General features: G+C 46.9%; 1 protein-coding gene across 6 annotated transcripts in view; it reads left to right on the forward strand.

Moving 5' to 3' along the window:
- The window catches only part of LOC136625583 (arylsulfatase D-like), a 126780-nt gene that overhangs the window by 87332 nt on the left and 21978 nt on the right, over positions 1-17470 (forward strand). The window contains exons 1-2 of one of the 6 annotated variants that reach the window (XM_066599899.1): positions 14733-14769; positions 16473-16508. The exons of 3 other annotated variants lie outside the window; for them this stretch is intronic. In XM_066599899.1, the coding sequence (XP_066455996.1) occupies positions 16486-16508 (23 nt within the window). In that variant the 5' untranslated portion in view covers positions 14733-14769; positions 16473-16485. Of the gene's footprint in view, positions 1-14583; positions 14770-16472; positions 16509-16728; positions 16992-17470 lie in introns of those variants that run through there. 2 more of the 6 variants (XM_066599898.1, XM_066599901.1) reach the window with 2 other exon arrangements.

The raw sequence follows: 17470 nt of genomic DNA on the forward strand, positions 1-17470 counted from the left end.
GCATTTGATGGCATTTTTACAGTCTTTAGCGATGTGTTCAGTAGAAGCGCAACATCTGAAACATACCCCAAACTTCTTTAGAAGCTCCTTGCGTTCCTGGAGTGGTTTCTTCCTGAAGCCGATGCACTTCTTGAGGGGATGAGGCTTCTTATGTAAGGGACACAGGCGATTAGGGTTTTCAACCTTTTCATCTTGATTGCTCTTGTAACTGACTCCCTGTGAAGCTGACAAAGTAGAGGGAAAAATATCAGTCTTTTTTACTGACACTGGACCTCTGCGGCCTTTGTAGTCGATGCGTGGGTTGTCAGACTTGAATGGATGTGGACCGGGATTGGATTCCTCATAGGAGAAGCTTGGATCGTTCTTGGATTCTGCAATGTTTTTGATGAACTCACAGAAGTAGGAAAATGGAGGAAAGGAGACTTGATTTTCTCTCTTATATCTTGACCCCAGAGCGGTCCACTTCTCTTGAAGGTTGTATGGCAGCTTTGACACGATTGGGTTTACTCCACGAGCAGTGTCCAGGTAACTGAGGCCAGGTAGGTGAGTGTCTCCCTTGGCCAGCTGTAGCTCTAGCAGTAAGTCACAGAGCTCTTGGAATTTCTGATTGTCTTTACCAGATATCCTTGGAAAGGCTTGCAGACGTTTGAACAGAGCGTTTTCTATTGCTTCAGGACTACCATAGGTTCTCTCCAGCCTCTCCCAAGCGGCTGCGAGGCCTGCTGCTGGATTTTCAATGTGGACAGATCTGAGTCTCTTTACTCGTTCTGTAGACTGTGGGCCAAGCCACCGGATCAGTAGATCTAGTTCTTCCGAAGCAGTAATGCCGAGATCGTGAGTTGCAGTTCTGAAGGCACATTTCCAGCCTCTGTAATTCTCAGGCTGGTCGTCGAACCTTATCAGTCCTGTCTTGGTGAGCTCACGACGTACCATGTATTTTGCAAACTCTGACATGTCGGTTTTCTCTGACTTCAGGTGTGAAATTGGTTGAGTGGTGCTAATCACATCGTTTGTGGTGTTTTGCATGAGAGACGTAGGTACATATGGGGCTGCCAGGGTATTCAGCCTGGGAGCTGGTTTGAAGTCCATAGGTTTGGTGACATGTGGATATGGAACCATGTAATTGCTAGAGGTTTGGAGAACCGCTGGTATTTTGAATTGTCCATGAATACCGGTATATTGAGCTTGCTGGGGTGCAGAGCCTTGGTGCTCCATATGGGATGGAAGGTTGGTGTGAGGAACGAGCGGAGTTCTGTGCTGACTTTGCATGCCTGGTGCTGTGGAAGGATGTGCGGCCTGCTGCTCTGGAGAGACGTCTGTTTTGTCTGGAATGTTTGCGGCAGGTGGGGAATTGAAGCATTGGCTTAGTACATAGTCTCTTGTACGCTTGTGAGGTTCCTCTGCATCCATTCCGCTGAAGTCAATGCTGTCTCTTTCGCTCTGACTCGTGGCTTGTTCTAAAACTCTTAACCTTGCTACGGCTGTAGCATGTTCGCATTGTTTCTCCAGAGCCTCTATTTCCGCCTTTCTATGTGCAGCTTCCACTTCTGCTTTTCTATGTGCGGCTTCCACTTCCGCTTCTGCTTCCTTATGCGCAGCTTCCACTTCCGCTTTCTTCTGCGCAAAGACGGCCTGTATCTTAGTCGCTTCCGCTTCTACGCGTGCTTTTAGAAGCTGCTCACTGAGGGTGGAATGCTTTGAAGATCGTGACCTAGATGTACGCTTGGAGTGCCTGGTAGAGTCAGAAATGTGAGATGACACCTTCTGAAGTTGCGCAATTCTCACTTCTGTCTTAGACTTAATGTCGCGTACTAAGCTGTCTCTTCCTACACTGAGATGTTGGAAGCTTTGCAATTCCTCTATGGAATCCTCTGTGTTTAATTTTCTCAAAGCATTTTCGTACTCCTGGACCTTTATATTATAATGTTCATACGTTGCACGAAGCTGTTGCAGGGCTCCCTCTAGTGGTGACACATGGAGTGAAGACAGACTCTGCTGAATGTTGGAGACATGACTTAGTAATGTTTCCCACAGTTTTAAAATGTCAGAGGAAAGTTCCTGCTTGAGACTTTCAAGGTTCTCTCTAACTTTCCAGGTTGGCTTAGTAGAGCGCCTGTCTCTCTCACTAGACTGCAGACTAGGGTCCATGCTAGCTTGTGCCTCAGAGTGTCCTTCAGCCATGATGCAGCACACAGGATGGAGGTAACACTGAGGAGAGTTATAGCTTGGTGGGAGATTATGAGCTGCAGCTGTGGTTGTATGTGGAGCTGCTGGAGGAGTCTTTACAGCGGTGTCTGGCTGTATTTATACACTCTTTTTACTATTCCGACTCAATAACATGGCTGTAAGCGTATCGGCTGAAGTAACTTCTCTTGTAGTTATGAACCAGTACTCACACCAAATATATGTTGTCAGACAGCATCCAACTCGACTGCAGAGGCATGTGAGAAGATTCCAGGGTTTATTCAGGTAGAAATCTTGTAGAATGCACATTCAGCAGTAGGTAAAAAGAGTGATGATGAGCCAGAGCACAGAGTAGAGACCTAACACATAGGCTATAGACAGGAAACTCCCTAGCAGGAGGAAAGGGAGGGGTTATGCAACACAGGGGGTACAGAGAACCAGGAGGGACAAACTAAAAAAGGCAAACACTTACAGATACAGTACAGGTTATACATGTCAATGAATAGAGTCAGGTAGATGAGACATGACAATTATACTGTCTAAGAACTATAAAAGCCATGTATATCACTCTTAGGTCACCTAGAATTGTGTCTAAGTACTTTTGAGCTGTTTTTTAGGCAAACTTAATGTCAAAATTACAGTGACAATTATAGCTATGGGTAAACAGATGGTACCTGGCGGTAACTGACAGCTTATTTGAAAGCACACTGCTCTAGTGGAGATTAGAGATGAGCGAGCACACTCTCTAAGGGCAATTGTTCGATCGAGCATTGCCCTTAGCGAGTACCTTCCCGCTCGGGAGCAAAGATTCGGCTGCCGGCGGCGGGGGAGAGCGGGGAGGAACGGAGGGGAGATCTCTCTCTCCCTCTTTCCCCACCCGCTCCCAACTGCTCATGGCCGCAACTCACCTGTCACCCGCGTCGGCAGCCGAACCTTTTCTTCTGGGAGGGGAGATACTCGCTAAGGACAATGCTCGATCGAGTGGAGATTTTATGCTTTTTGAAAGTTAAAAAGGTCCAAAAATCAACCCTTTTTGTTGGCACAAACACATTGGTGGAAGATGCAATGACTTTTTCCAAGTAGCTCAAAAACTATCCCATTTTGGGAGTAGCAACATGTTTTGTGCCTGAAAAGTAAAGATAAAGCATTGGCTGTTTACAAGCTGTCAAAAATGATCCCATTTTGGGAAGTAGCAACAGGAGTAGCATCCTGGAAATCGAAGAAGGAATGGCTTTTTTTTACCAATAAAAGCGCCAAAAATTATCTTCTTTTTTTGGATCATCTGGTTGATCTGTGGTTGTATAGTCCTAGTAGTAGCAGCATTAGGGTGGTGGTAGAAGTAGCTACATTAGTATCGGCACTGTATTAAACAATGGACAGGACAGGAGCTCTGTGGTTATGTAGGCTTGGTGGTTGAGAGCAGATAGAAGAAACGGACAACCCTGGCTTATGCAAATCCTGCAAGTTGTCCTCTGGCAGTCTGCATTCCATAGCCTCTGTGTCAATGGCAATCCCCGTAAAATTAAGACACATTGGCAGTCCCAACGTCTTGCCAGGGGCTAACGGGACACCGAAGCTCTACGCTAACCACTAAACTGTCCCAAGCAGTGTTGCACAAATCGCCACTCTTGCTGGACCTATGCATAAAAAAATCACCAAAAAGTGGATCACCGAACCACCACTGCATCAAATGAGGTATAAACCACCAAGCAGAGCTCAGGATCTAGACCGTCATTGACCAACGCACCTCTTGGTTAAGTTAAATGATGAATCACCTGAAATTTATTCGGCTACTTCTTGGGGACTACTCTTAACGGTAAGACTATAAACTCCAGAAGAAGAGGTTCTGTAAAAGGTCCCGCCATGCGACCTAACTGAACTTCCTTCCTTAGTGACAATCGTTGGATCCCTGAGGGCCGACTGCAAATTTTTCAGCAAAAGGGACGGAATGACCTATTAACAATAACTTTGCTTTGTCTCCGTTTGGATACCTACTTAGAAACAGCACCCCATTCGCTAGTCTAACCAGCGTTATCTCTTTTACCAAAATTCGCTGTCCCGTACCTTTTTTAAGGCATTTTGTTGCTGCATGCGATGCTGCATTGCAATGTGAGCAGATGTGCATAGACCCACAACCAGCCCCAAATTTGCATTGTTCTTCAGTAAACTGCCAGCACAATCCTGGTTTGTGTCCCCCTGATTGCCCAGCCTGACTTAAAGTGTGTGACTTGCTGGCCATGCCTGACAGCCCAAATCCCCCTTCAAAGGGGTGCCTGTACTACACCGGGGCCATTACCTGAGCCAAAGGCCTATGTCCTTCTGATCCCACCTGATAGAAGGGTGAACCGCTTTTCTCTACCTGAACTGCTCATCATACCATAGCCAGGTCAGTCCCCCATAAACTCTGCAAGCCTCCCCAATCGAATCCAAAAAGCAACACAGCGGAGAAATATTCTCTGGGCCCTTTTCCCCAATGATGCTAGCTAAGATGGCGAAACCCTGCATCCAGTAAGTAAACGTCTGCGGGATCAAACGCCATCTTCTGTTTTCTTCCTCTTCTTTCTTATATTCCGTTCTCTTCACTTTGTCCAAATAGAATTTTTCCAAAGGGAGGAGAGAAAAATTTCCACGTATTCTTCCAGCCATATTGTCTCCTTAACTTCCTTATTTAAAAAAGGCACCTAGCAGACCCTCATAACATAACCTCATAACCGGATCTGCTCCCACAGCCTGCTACCCCTGGGTTGTTGCTGCCAAATTTACACTGGGAATACAACCCTGCCCCTTATTGATGACGGAACTGATGGGACCATCCACGCTGAAACAGGAGACGGACACGGCATCATTCCACACCTGTTGACGAATTCCCACATATGCCCCACTATCAATTGCAATTCCTCTTCCCCCAATTGCTCCTTACCCAGCAATCACCCCCTGGCTGTTTACATTGAACAGACAAATCATGGAATTTATCTCCCCCGGCTGCACAGGAGCTGTGACCCCGCCAGCCGCTGATCCTTCGTCTCGATGTAAATTTTCCTCTTATTTTCTTCGTCCAATCTGCGCATCTGGATATCGTAATGACTGGGAATGCTCCTCAGGTCCCACAGCTGCCTCTGTCTTCTCCAGGTCTCTTTTTGTCTTCTCTGTCCAAAACTGCGATTGTATTGCTCCTCGCCTAGTTCTGTGCCAGGCGAGCAATCCGTCGTGCGTGGTCTCCATCGCACAGGGCCCGCTCCCTTTTTGGCTCTGTGCCCAGTGCCTGATGGAAGACCGTGCTGCCTCATGGTTGCAACAGGCCCCGTCCTTTTTTTGGAGCTGGCCCCAGTGTATGCCTCCACATCGATCTGAATCGGGGGATTCTGGAGGGGGCACCTGGATTTTACACAGGGAAATTCCTGCTGCTCCTTCTTCCAAGTGATTCTCCTGTTTGCGTGCCACTCCTGCTCTTCCTCCCCCCCCTCTATCTTTGACCCTTCCTCCACGTCCCTGTTAACCCACTTCCCATTAACCCTGTATGGGCGGCCTCTAACCACGGCCCTGCAGGCCTCCACATCTGTCTGTTTATTACACAGGCAGCCAATTGTTTTTAACTGTCACTGTGTAATGTAATATTTCCTCCGGAGTCCTGCTGGGATAAGGCTACAGGTAATCACAAATTACAGGTAATTACTGGAAGTCCCAATAGCAGGCCACATTATAATCAGCTTGTTTTTAGGGAACCACTCCTACAGATGGCCTGTCACCAGGTTCATTTGGGACTATCCACAGGCTGCATGACCACAGGACAGATCTGCACAGCGCCCCTGTGTATATGTTATTCTGAAACACTGCGGCATTACTGAATAACCACATTTTGAAGTTTGCTTCTTTGACTTGGGAACGGAGCTCTTAAGTCAAAAACATGAGCTGCGCCGCACTCTCTCTCACTAGCTCCATTCCGCTGCCACTGATGTAACTGGAACTGTGACTTCGTCCCCCAGCATCTGCCATACATATCGTATAAGCAGGTTGAAGACGCCGGGGCAAAGGGGAGATCGGAAGTCACAACCTTTGATTACAGCAGTGTCAGCCGGCAGTAGCTACAGAATATCCAATAGTAGAGATGAGTGCGGCAGCAAAATATTATAAAAATATCAAAACTTTATTCCTCCATTGTGCATAAAACAGTGACGTTTCGACCAGTAATGGTGTTTATCAAGCAACAGAGACAGTGAATGGGTTAAATACTTGATGCTGTGGGGTTGCTACCCGATAGAAGTTCAGGAGAGAGAGAGCACAAAGAAGGGGCCCTGTTATTATTGGAGCCACTAATGGGGACACTATTACTACTTGAGGCACTATTACTATTGTGGCCACTACAGGGGGATATTATTACTATTAGGTACACTATTACTACTGTGGCAATACTGTAAACACTGTTACTAATCTTGTCACTACTTTGGGCACTGTTTCTATAGAAGCCACTACTGGGTACACTGTTACTATTGTGGGCACTACTACTACTAATGAGGCCACTGTTGGGGGCACTATTACTACTGGGGACACTTATTATTGGGGCCACTACTACTGGGCTCACTATTACTATTGGGGCCAGTAAGGAGGACACAGTTATTACCGCTAGTAGCAGCCACTAGAATAACACAGAAAAAAAGCCCATCATGATAAGCCATGTCCCAAACCACACCTCGTTTTGCCTTGAACAGTAATTTTTTGTAACATAGGTGGCAACTCTATTCTGCACCCGCAGCATGGCAACTGACAGGTCCCTCCCTATACAAAAACAAGGAGAGGATCTGTACGTCTACATGCTGTGGGAGGGAAAAGTCCGATGCGGCTTGCTTCTTTGAATTAAGAACTCCATTCCAACTCAGACACGTACATTTCAAAGTGATATTATTCTGAGATGCTATTAAAATAACACACACATGGGGGCGCTGTGCAGATCTGTTCCATGTTCACAAACAGCATGAACCAGATGACAAGTTCCCTTTAACAAAAAACCCTCAAACTGAGAGCACCTGGATGGAATTATCTATTGAAGGCCAGGTAAGGGTGTATTCACATGCAGCAGTTTAGTTGCCGAAATTTCTGTGACTGAAAATCATTTCCATTCATCTGAATAGGGGTGTTTTGGGGGCAAGATCTTGGATTTCTGTGAGTACTGTTAAAAAAAAGGCATTTCTGCAACACGTCTGCCCCCTGTGAATATACTGTGTCCTTAGGGATCTGAGAAAAAAAAATCACCCAAAAAGTGGATCACCGAACCACCGCTGCATCAAATGAGGTATAAACAACCAAGCAGAGCTCAGGATCTAGACCGTCATTGACCAACGCACCTCTTGGTTAAGTTAAATGATGAATCACCTGAAATTTATTCGGCTACTTCTTGGGGACTACTCTTAACGGTAAGACTATAAACTCCAGAAGAAGAGGTTCTGTAAAAGGTCCCGCCATGCAACCTAAATGAACTTCCTTCCTAAGTGACAATCGTTGGATCCCTGAGGGCCGACTGCAAATTTTTCAGCAAAAGGGACGGAATGACCTATTAACAATAACTTTGCTTTGTCTCCGTTTGGATACCTACTTAGAAACAGCACCCCATTCGCTAGTCTAACCAGCGTTATCTCTTTTACCAAAATTCGCTGTCCCGTACCTTTTTTAAGGCATTTTGTTGCTGCATGCGATGCTGCATTGCAATGTGAGCAGATGTGCATAGACCCACAACCAGCCCCAAATTTGCATGGTTCTTCAGTAAACTGCCAGCACAATCCCGGTTTGTGTCCCCCTGATTGCCCAGCCTGACTTAAAGTGTGTGACTTGCTGGCCATGCCTGACAGCCCAAATCCCCCTTCAAAGGGGTGCCTGTACTACACCGGGGCCATTACCTGAGCCAAAGGCCTATGTCCTTCTGATCCCACCTGATAGAAGGGTGAACCGCTTTTCTCTACCTGAACTGCTCATCATACCATAGCCAGGTCTGTCCCCCATAAACTCTGTAAGCCTCCCCAATCGAATCCAAAAAGCAACACAGCGGAGAAATATTCTCCGGGCCCTTTTCCCCAATGATGCTAGCTAAGATGGCGAAACCCTGCATCCAGTAAGTAAACGTCTGCGGGATCAAACGCCTTCTTCTGATTTCTTCCTCTTCTTTCTTATATACCGTTCTCTTCACTTTGTCCAAATAGAATTTTTCCAAAGGGAGGAGAGAAAAATTTCCACGTATTCTTCCCGCCATATTTTTTCCTTAACTTCCTTATTTAAAAAAGGCACCTAGCAGACCCTCATAACATAACCTCATAACCGGATCTGCTCCCACAGCCTGCTACCCCTGGGTTGTTGCTGCCAAATTTACACTGGGAATACAACCCTGCCCCTTATTGATGACGGAACTGATGGGACCATCCACACTGAAACAGGAGACGGACACGGCATCATTCCACACCTGTTGACGAATTCCCACATATGCCCCACTATCAATTGCAATTCCTCTTCCCCCAATTGCTCCTTACCCAGCAATCACCCCCTGGCTGTTTACATTGAACAGACAAATCATGGAATTTATCTCCCCCGGCTGCACAGGAGCTGTGACCCCGCCAGCCGCTGATCCTTCGTCTCGATGTAAATTTTCCTCTTATTTTCTTCGTCCAATCTGCGCATCTGGATATCGTAATGACTGGGAATGCTCCTCAGGTCCCACAGCTGCCTCTGTCTTCTCCAGGTCTCTTTTTGTCTTCTCTGTCCAAAACTGCGATTGTATTGCTCCTCGCCTAGTTCTGTGCCAGGCGAGCAATCCGTCGTGCGTGGTCTCCATCGCACAGGGCCCGCTCCCTTTTTGGCTCTGTGCCTGATGGAAGACCGTGCTGCCTCATGGTTGCAACAGGCCCCGTCCTTTTTTTGGAGCTGGCCCCAGTGTGTACCTCCACATCGATCTGAATCGGGGGATTCTGGAGGGGGCACCTGGATTTTACACAGGGAAATTCCTGCTGCTCCTTCTTCCAAGTGATTCTCCTGTTTGCGTGCCACTCCTGCTCTTCCCCCCCCCTCTATCTTTGACCCTTCCTCCACGTCCGTGTTAACCCACTTCGCATTAACCCTGTCATGGGCGGCCTCTAACCACGGCCCTGCAGGCCTCCACATCTGTCTGTTTATTATACAGGCAGCCAATTGTTTTTAACTGTCACTGTGTAATGTAATATTTCCTCCGGAGTCATGCTGGGATAAGGCTACAGGTAATCACAAATTACAGGTAATAACTGGAAGTCCCAATAGCAGGCCACATTATAATCAGCTTGTTTTTAGGGAACCACTCCTACAGATAGCCTGTCACCAGGTTCATTTGGGACTATCCACAGGCTGCATGACCACAGGACAGATCTGCACCTCGCCCCCTGGAACACTGCGGCATCACTGAATAACCACATTTTGAAGTTTGCTTCTTTGACTTGGAAACAGAGCTCTTAAGTCAAAAACATGAGCTGCGCCATACTCTCTCTCACTAGCTCCATTCCGCTGCCAGTGATGTAACTGGAACTGTGACTTCGTCCCCCAGCATCTGCCATACATATAGTATAAGCAGGTTGAAGATGCCGGGGCAAAGGGGAGGTCGGAGGTCACAACCTTTGATTACAGCAGTGTCAGCCGGCAGTAGCTACAGAATATCCAATAGTAGAGATGAGTGCGGCAGCAAAATATTATAAAAATATCAAAACTTTATTCCTCCATTGTGCATAAAACAGTGACGTTTCGACCAGTAATGGTGTTTATCAAGCAACAGAGACAGTGAATGGGTTAAATACTTGATGCTGTGGGGTTGCTACCCGATGGAAGTTCAGGAGAGAGAGAGAGCACAAAGAAGGGGCCCTGTTACTATTAGGGCCACTAATGGAGACACTATTACTACTTGAGGCACTATTACTATTGTGGCCACTACAGGGGGATATTATTACTATTAGGTACACTATAACTACTGTGGCAATACTGTAAACACTGTTACTAATCTTGTCACTACTTTGGGCACTGTTTCTATAGAAGCCACTACTGGGTACACTGTTACTATTGCGGGCACTACTACTACTAATGAGGCCACTATTGGGGGCACTATTACTACTGGGGACACTTATTATTGGGGCCACTACTACTGGGCTCACTATTACTATTGGGGCCAGTAAGGAGGACACAGTTATTACCGCTAGTAGCAGCCACTAGAATAACACAGAAAAAAAGCCCATCATGATAAGCCACGCCCCAAACCACACCTCCTTTTGCCTTGAACAGTAATTTTTTGTAACATAGGTGGCAACTCTATTCTGCACCCACAGCATGTCAACTGACAGGTCCCTCCCTATACAAAAACAAGGAGAGGAGCTGTACCTCTACATGCTGTGGGAGGGAAAAGTCCGATGTGGCTTGCTCCTTTGAATTAAGAACTCCATTCCAAGTCAGACAGGTACATTTCAAAGTGATATTATTCTGAGATGCTATTAAAATAACACACACATGGGGGCGCTGTGCAGATCTGTTCCATGTTCACAAACAGCATGAACCAGATGACAAGTTCCCTTTAACAAAAAACCCTCAAACTGAGAGCACCTGGATGGAATTATCTATTGAAGGCCAGGTAAGGGTGTATTCACATGCAGCAGTTTAGTTGCCGAAATTTCTGTGACTGAAAATCATTTCCATTCATCTGAATAGGGGTGTTTTGGGGGCAAGATCTTGGATTTCTGTGAGTACTGTTAAAAAAAAGGCATTTCTGCAACACGTCTGCCCCCTGTGAATATACTGTGTCCTTAGGGATCTGAGAAAAAAAAATCACCCAAAAAGTGGATCACCGAACCACCGCTGCATCAAATGAGGTATAAACAACCAAGCAGAGCTCAGGATCTAGACCGTCATTGACCAACGCACCTCTTGGTTAAGTTAAATGATGAATCACCTGAAATTTATTCGGCTACTTCTTGGGGACTACTCTTAACGGTAAGACTATAAACTCCAGAAGAAGAGGTTCTGTAAAAGGTCCCGCCATGCAACCTAAATGAACTTCCTTCCTAAGTGACAATCGTTGGATCCCTGAGGGCCGACTGCAAATTTTTCAGCAAAAGGGACGGAATGACCTATTAACAATAACTTTGCTTTGTCTCCGTTTGGATACCTACTTAGAAACAGCACCCCATTCGCTAGTCTAACCAGCGTTATCTCTTTTACCAAAATTCGCTGTCCCGTACCTTTTTTAAGGCATTTTGTTGCTGCATGCGATGCTGCATTGCAATGTGAGCAGATGTGCATAGACCCACAACCAGCCCCAAATTTGCATGGTTCTTCAGTAAACTGCCAGCACAATCCCGGTTTGTGTCCCCCTGATTGCCCAGCCTGACTTAAAGTGTGTGACTTGCTGGCCATGCCTGACAGCCCAAATCCCCCTTCAAAGGGGTGCCTGTACTACACCGGGGCCATTACCTGAGCCAAAGGCCTATGTCCTTCTGATCCCACCTGATAGAAGGGTGAACCGCTTTTCTCTACCTGAACTGCTCATCATACCATAGCCAGGTCTGTCCCCCATAAACTCTGTAAGCCTCCCCAATCGAATCCAAAAAGCAACACAGCGGAGAAATATTCTCCGGGCCCTTTTCCCCAATGATGCTAGCTAAGATGGCGAAACCCTGCATCCAGTAAGTAAACGTCTGCGGGATCAAACGCCTTCTTCTGATTTCTTCCTCTTCTTTCTTATATACCGTTCTCTTCACTTTGTCCAAATAGAATTTTTCCAAAGGGAGGAGAGAAAAATTTCCACGTATTCTTCCCGCCATATTTTTTCCTTAACTTCCTTATTTAAAAAAGGCACCTAGCAGACCCTCATAACATAACCTCATAACCGGATCTGCTCCCACAGCCTGCTACCCCTGGGTTGTTGCTGCCAAATTTACACTGGGAATACAACCCTGCCCCTTATTGATGACGGAACTGATGGGACCATCCACGCTGAAACAGGAGACGGACACGGCATCATTCCACACCTGTTGACGAATTCCCACATATGCCCCACTATCAATTGCAATTCCTCTTCCCCCAATTGCTCCTTACCCAGCAATCACCCCCTGGCTGTTTACATTGAACAGACAAATCATGGAATTTATCTCCCCCGGCTGCACAGGAGCTGTGACCCCGCCAGCCGCTGATCCTTCGTCTCGATGTAAATTTTCCTCTTATTTTCTTCGTCCAATCTGCGCATCTGGATATCGTAATGACTGGGAATGCTCCTCAGGTCCCACAGCTGCCTCTGTCTTCTCCAGGTCTCTTTTTGTCTTCTCTGTCCAAAACTGCGATTGTATTGCTCCTCGCCTAGTTCTGTGCCAGGCGAGCAATCCGTCGTGCGTGGTCTCCATCGCACAGGGCCCGCTCCCTTTTTGGCTCTGTGCCTGATGGAAGACCGTGCTGCCTCATGGTTGCAACAGGCCCCGTCCTTTTTTTGGAGCTGGCCCCAGTGTGTACCTCCACATCGATCTGAATCGGGGGATTCTGGAGGGGGCACCTGGATTTTACACAGGGAAATTCCTGCTGCTCCTTCTTCCAAGTGATTCTCCTGTTTGCGTGCCACTCCTGCTCTCCCCCCCCCCTCTATCTTTGACCCTTCCTCCACGTCCGTGTTAACCCACTTCGCATTAACCCTGTCATGGGCGGCCTCTAACCACGGCCCTGCAGGCCTCCACATCTGTCTGTTTATTATACAGGCAGCCAATTGTTTTTAACTGTCACTGTGTAATGTAATATTTCCTCCGGAGTCATGCTGGGATAAGGCTACAGGTAATCACAAATTACAGGTAATTACTGGAAGTCCCAATAGCAGGCCACATTATAATCAGCTTGTTTTTAGGGAACCACTCATACAGATAGCCTGTCACCAGGTTCATTTGGGACTATCCACAGGCTGCATGACCACAGGACAGATCTGCACCTCGCCCCCTGGAACACTGCGGCATCACTGAATAACCACATTTTGAAGTTTGCTTCTTTGACTTGGAAACGGAGCTCTTAAGTCAAAAACATGAGCTGCGCCATACTCTCTCTCACTAGCTCCATTCCGCTGCCAGTGATGTAACTGGAACTGTGACTTCGGCCCCCAGCATCTGCCATACATATAGTATAAGCAGGTTGAAGATGCCGGGGCAAAGGGGAGGTCGGAGGTCACAACCTTTGATTACAGCAGTGTCAGCCGGCAGTAGCTACAGAATATCCAATAGTAGAGATGAGTGCGGCAGCAAAATATTATAAAAATATCAAAACTTTATTCCTCCATTGTGCATAAAACAGTGACGTTTCGACCAGTAATGGTGTTTATCAAGCAACAGAGACAGTGAATGGGTTAAATACTTGATGCTGTGGGGTTGCTACCCGATGGAAGTTCAGGAGAGAGCACAAAGAAGGGGCCCTGTTATTATTAGGGCCACTAATGGGGACACTATTACTACTTGAGGCACTATTACTATTGTGGCCACTACAGGGGGATATTATTACCATTAGGTACACTATTACTACTGTGGCAATACTGTAAACACTGTTACTAATCTTGTCACTACTTTGGGCACTGTTTCTATAGAAGCCACTACTGGGTACACTGTTACTATTGCGGGCACTACTACTACTAATGAGGCCACTATTGGGGGCACTATTACTACTGGGGACACTTATTATTGGGGCCACTACTACTGGGCTCACTATTACTATTGGGGCCAGTAAGGAGGACACAGTTATTACTGCTAGTAGCAGCCACTAGAATAACACAGAAAAAAAGCCCATCATGATAAGCCACGCCCCAAACCACACCTCCTTTTGCCTTGAACAGTAATTTTTTGTAACATAGGTGGCAACTCTATTCTGCACCCGCAGCATGTCAACTGACAGGTCCCTCCCTATACAAAAACAAGGAGAGGAGCTGTACCTCTACATGCTGTGGGAGGGAAAAGTCTGATGTGGCTTGCTTCTTTGAATTAAGAACTCCATTCCAAGTCAGACAGGTACATTTCAAAGTGATATTATTCTGAGATGCTATTAAAATAACACACACATGGGGGCGCTGTGCAGATCTGTTCCATGTTCACAAACAGCATGAACCAGATGACAAGTTCCCTTTAACAAAAAACCCTCAAACTGAGAGCACCTGGATGGAATTATCTATCGAAGGCCAGGTAAGGGTGTATTCACATGCAGCAGTTTAGTTGCCGAAATTTCTGTGACTGAAAATCATTTCCATTCATCTGAATAGGGGTGTTTTGGGGGCAAGAACTTGGATTTCTGTGAGTACTGTTAAAAAAAAGGCATTTCTGCAACACGTCTGCCCCCTGTGAATATACTGTGTCCTTAGGGATCTGAGAATATAATTTTAAACTGATAAGACAATGCTCCAGCAGAGTGATGTGTTTCCCAATGCACACTCAATTACATTCCTTGGAGTAATACTGGCAGCCTCAGCGTTTACATGAACTGACGCCTCCGGCCAAATGAAAGAACAGTGATGTCAGAAGCTGCTGAACCAATGAAACTGCAGAGCAATGGAATCCAGGAAGCAGCGCAGGATCCAGCAGAAGTGTAAGCTCTCCGTACACAAAGAACTTAAAACTTTTTAGTAGTTCTATCACTGTAGTAGTATATAGTCTTATGTGAGTGAGACTCATCCACTCTTACTTTGATCTTCCAAAGTTTTTGTCTTTGTTTCATTGTTGATTGACCATAATTACACCTTGTCTTCCTTCAGTTTTGTATGTGTAAAATGTAGGACAATAACAGAGACAAAGGAGGACTAGTAACACCAATAGAATAAAGTAACCTTTATTGCATTCTATCTCTTATTAATTAAGTACACCCATTAAATAATAAATCACTCTATTGTTACCATACCTAATCAGCGTACCCGCCCTGAGAACAGCAACCTGCACCCTGTCCTTGCTGTTACCCTAGTACAGCCCTGCCTCACATAGCGTGGAGTCTGTGTATTGGCATAATAACATACTAAAATTTACAACACCAAGTGAACAAAATTTACACGCAACCTTCAGGAATGCCTTGAAAACAGCCAAGAAATTACCACCACCTGGTGGATTTGTATGCATCCACCCTTTTTGTGGCCCAATCCACAGGAGAGTTCAGCTAACATCGGACTGTTGGCAAGTAGGTAGTACCAGTAATTCTATGGGTGCACATTAAACCTTGGTGTGCCTCTGAATTTATACAAGGGATTTTTTTACTTATGTACTTCAAACCAAGTCCGCGTCTCTTCCTGCCACGTCGAACTCAAAAACATAGCTTGGATATGATCTTTCCTCACCTCTGAGTCTTGACTACTGCAACATTTTTCTCTGTAGCCTCCAAACCAACACTCCAATCCACCCTCAACAGGAGAAATGAGTGCATCGGGTATACACTATTACTAGTTGTATCTAAATACACTGAGAATCTGTATCAGTACATCCGGTCAGGCAGGGAGCGATCGTGCCCGGTGAGGGAAAAAAACATCTGCAGAATAGAACGGCTTCCTTTAAAAGCTCCAAATAAAGACAGCTGTATACGAGCGGAAGAACAGTACAATACGTGGAGGAGGGGTGGCTTAGTGGTATTGAAAATAAAGTATATGTAGAGACTAGAGATGAGCGAGCACGCTCATTTAAGGCTGCTACTCGATCGAGTAGCAGTCTTATCAAGTAACTGTGTACTCGCCCGAGCAGCATGTGGGGGGGGGGGATCTCTCTCCACGCTCCCTCCCTGCTCTCCCCCCGCCGTCCCCCATCCCCGCATGCTGCTCGGGCGAGTACACAGTTACTCGATAAGACTGCTACTCGATTGAGTAGCAGCCCTAAACGAGCGTGGTCACTCATCTCTACTGGAGACCATTCATACACTGTTATACACAGCAATACAGTAGTTTCTGTTCAAGAGAGAACACTGCAGATGCATCTGGATAGAGCGCCCTCTACTGTTATACAGGTAAGTGAAGATAGATTAATAAACCCCATCTTGACCTAGCTGCATAGCAGAAGAGGGTTTTTTTTTTTAAGAAAAATGTACAGAATAGACTGATAAACCCTTACATAAAAATCACCAATCACCTAGAATCACCAATTATGTACATAAAGGAAACAAAAAGTGCAGGTACTCTTTAATTTTTAACTCTATTCACATAGACCCAAAACTGTAAAAGCGTCAGCACTGTGGAATTTGCCTCAACCATGCAACAAATTTTAATTCCAACAATCAAATATTTATATTGTGATAATCATTATCAAATTTTCCTTCAGTGTACGATGAAGAATGGGTTTTACAAGAAGGCATGGGTAAGTATTGTCGAGCCACTGCATGGACATGAATTGTTTGTAAGGTGGTGTGTAGTGGCCCAGACTTGGGGCCCCTATAGCACTGGTTTAGCTACCTTGTGTGGTGTGTATATGTTTGTTTGCATCTCAATGTATGTCTATGTGCATTGATTGCTGTCTTTTTTTGTTAGCTTTAAAGGGGTTGTGTCGAGGAAGCTGTGACATTTTTTTTTTGCCCAGTCCCCCTAATTAAGCATACATTACTAAGCCCCCCTGTAAATGACTTTTCTAGCTGGTTTGTACTTACAGTTCCAGCGTTTCAGCAACTTATAAAAAGTTTCCCCAAGTTGGCCGCCGGCTCTTTTCCTGTTGCTTGCTGTAGCCCGACATGCGCGCTCCCGAGACGCTACCAGCTGTGTCTCCCTGACAACCAGACGCCCCGCAGCCACCGACCGGACCCCGGGATTGAACGCGGCCGACCAGTCACCCACCGCCAGGCAGCAGGTAACCGGCGCTAGCCCCCGGCTCCCCCGCGCTAGCCCCCGGCTCCCCCGCGCTAGCCCCCGGCTCCCCCGCGCTAGCCCCCGGCTCCCCCGCGCTAGGCCCCGGCTCCCCCGCGGTAGGCCCCGGCTCCCCCGCGGTAGGCCCCGGCTCCCCCGCGCTAGGCCCCGGCTCCCCCGCGGTAGGCCCCGGCTCCCCCGCGGTAGGCCCCGGCTCCCCCGCGGTAGGCCCCGGGGCCACAGCGGTAGGCTCCGGGGCCACAGCGGCAGTCAGTCACGCGTCACCCCCGTCAGTCCGTCACCCATCACTTACCTGGGCGGCTGGGCTGGGCGGCTCTGCTGGGTGTCTTCTCGACACGGCTGGGCGGCTCTGCACCTTCCTCTAAGAGGATGGTAGCAGAATGGCCGCTCCAGCGCGCTCCCGAGAAGATACAGCTCGTCTGCGCATGCGCAGAAGAGCTGTAGCGGCGAGCGGTCAGAGCA

The sequence above is a fragment of the Eleutherodactylus coqui genome, chromosome 4, assembly GCF_035609145.1.
Source record: "Eleutherodactylus coqui strain aEleCoq1 chromosome 4, aEleCoq1.hap1, whole genome shotgun sequence".
Taxonomy (NCBI): domain Eukaryota; kingdom Metazoa; phylum Chordata; class Amphibia; order Anura; family Eleutherodactylidae; genus Eleutherodactylus; species Eleutherodactylus coqui.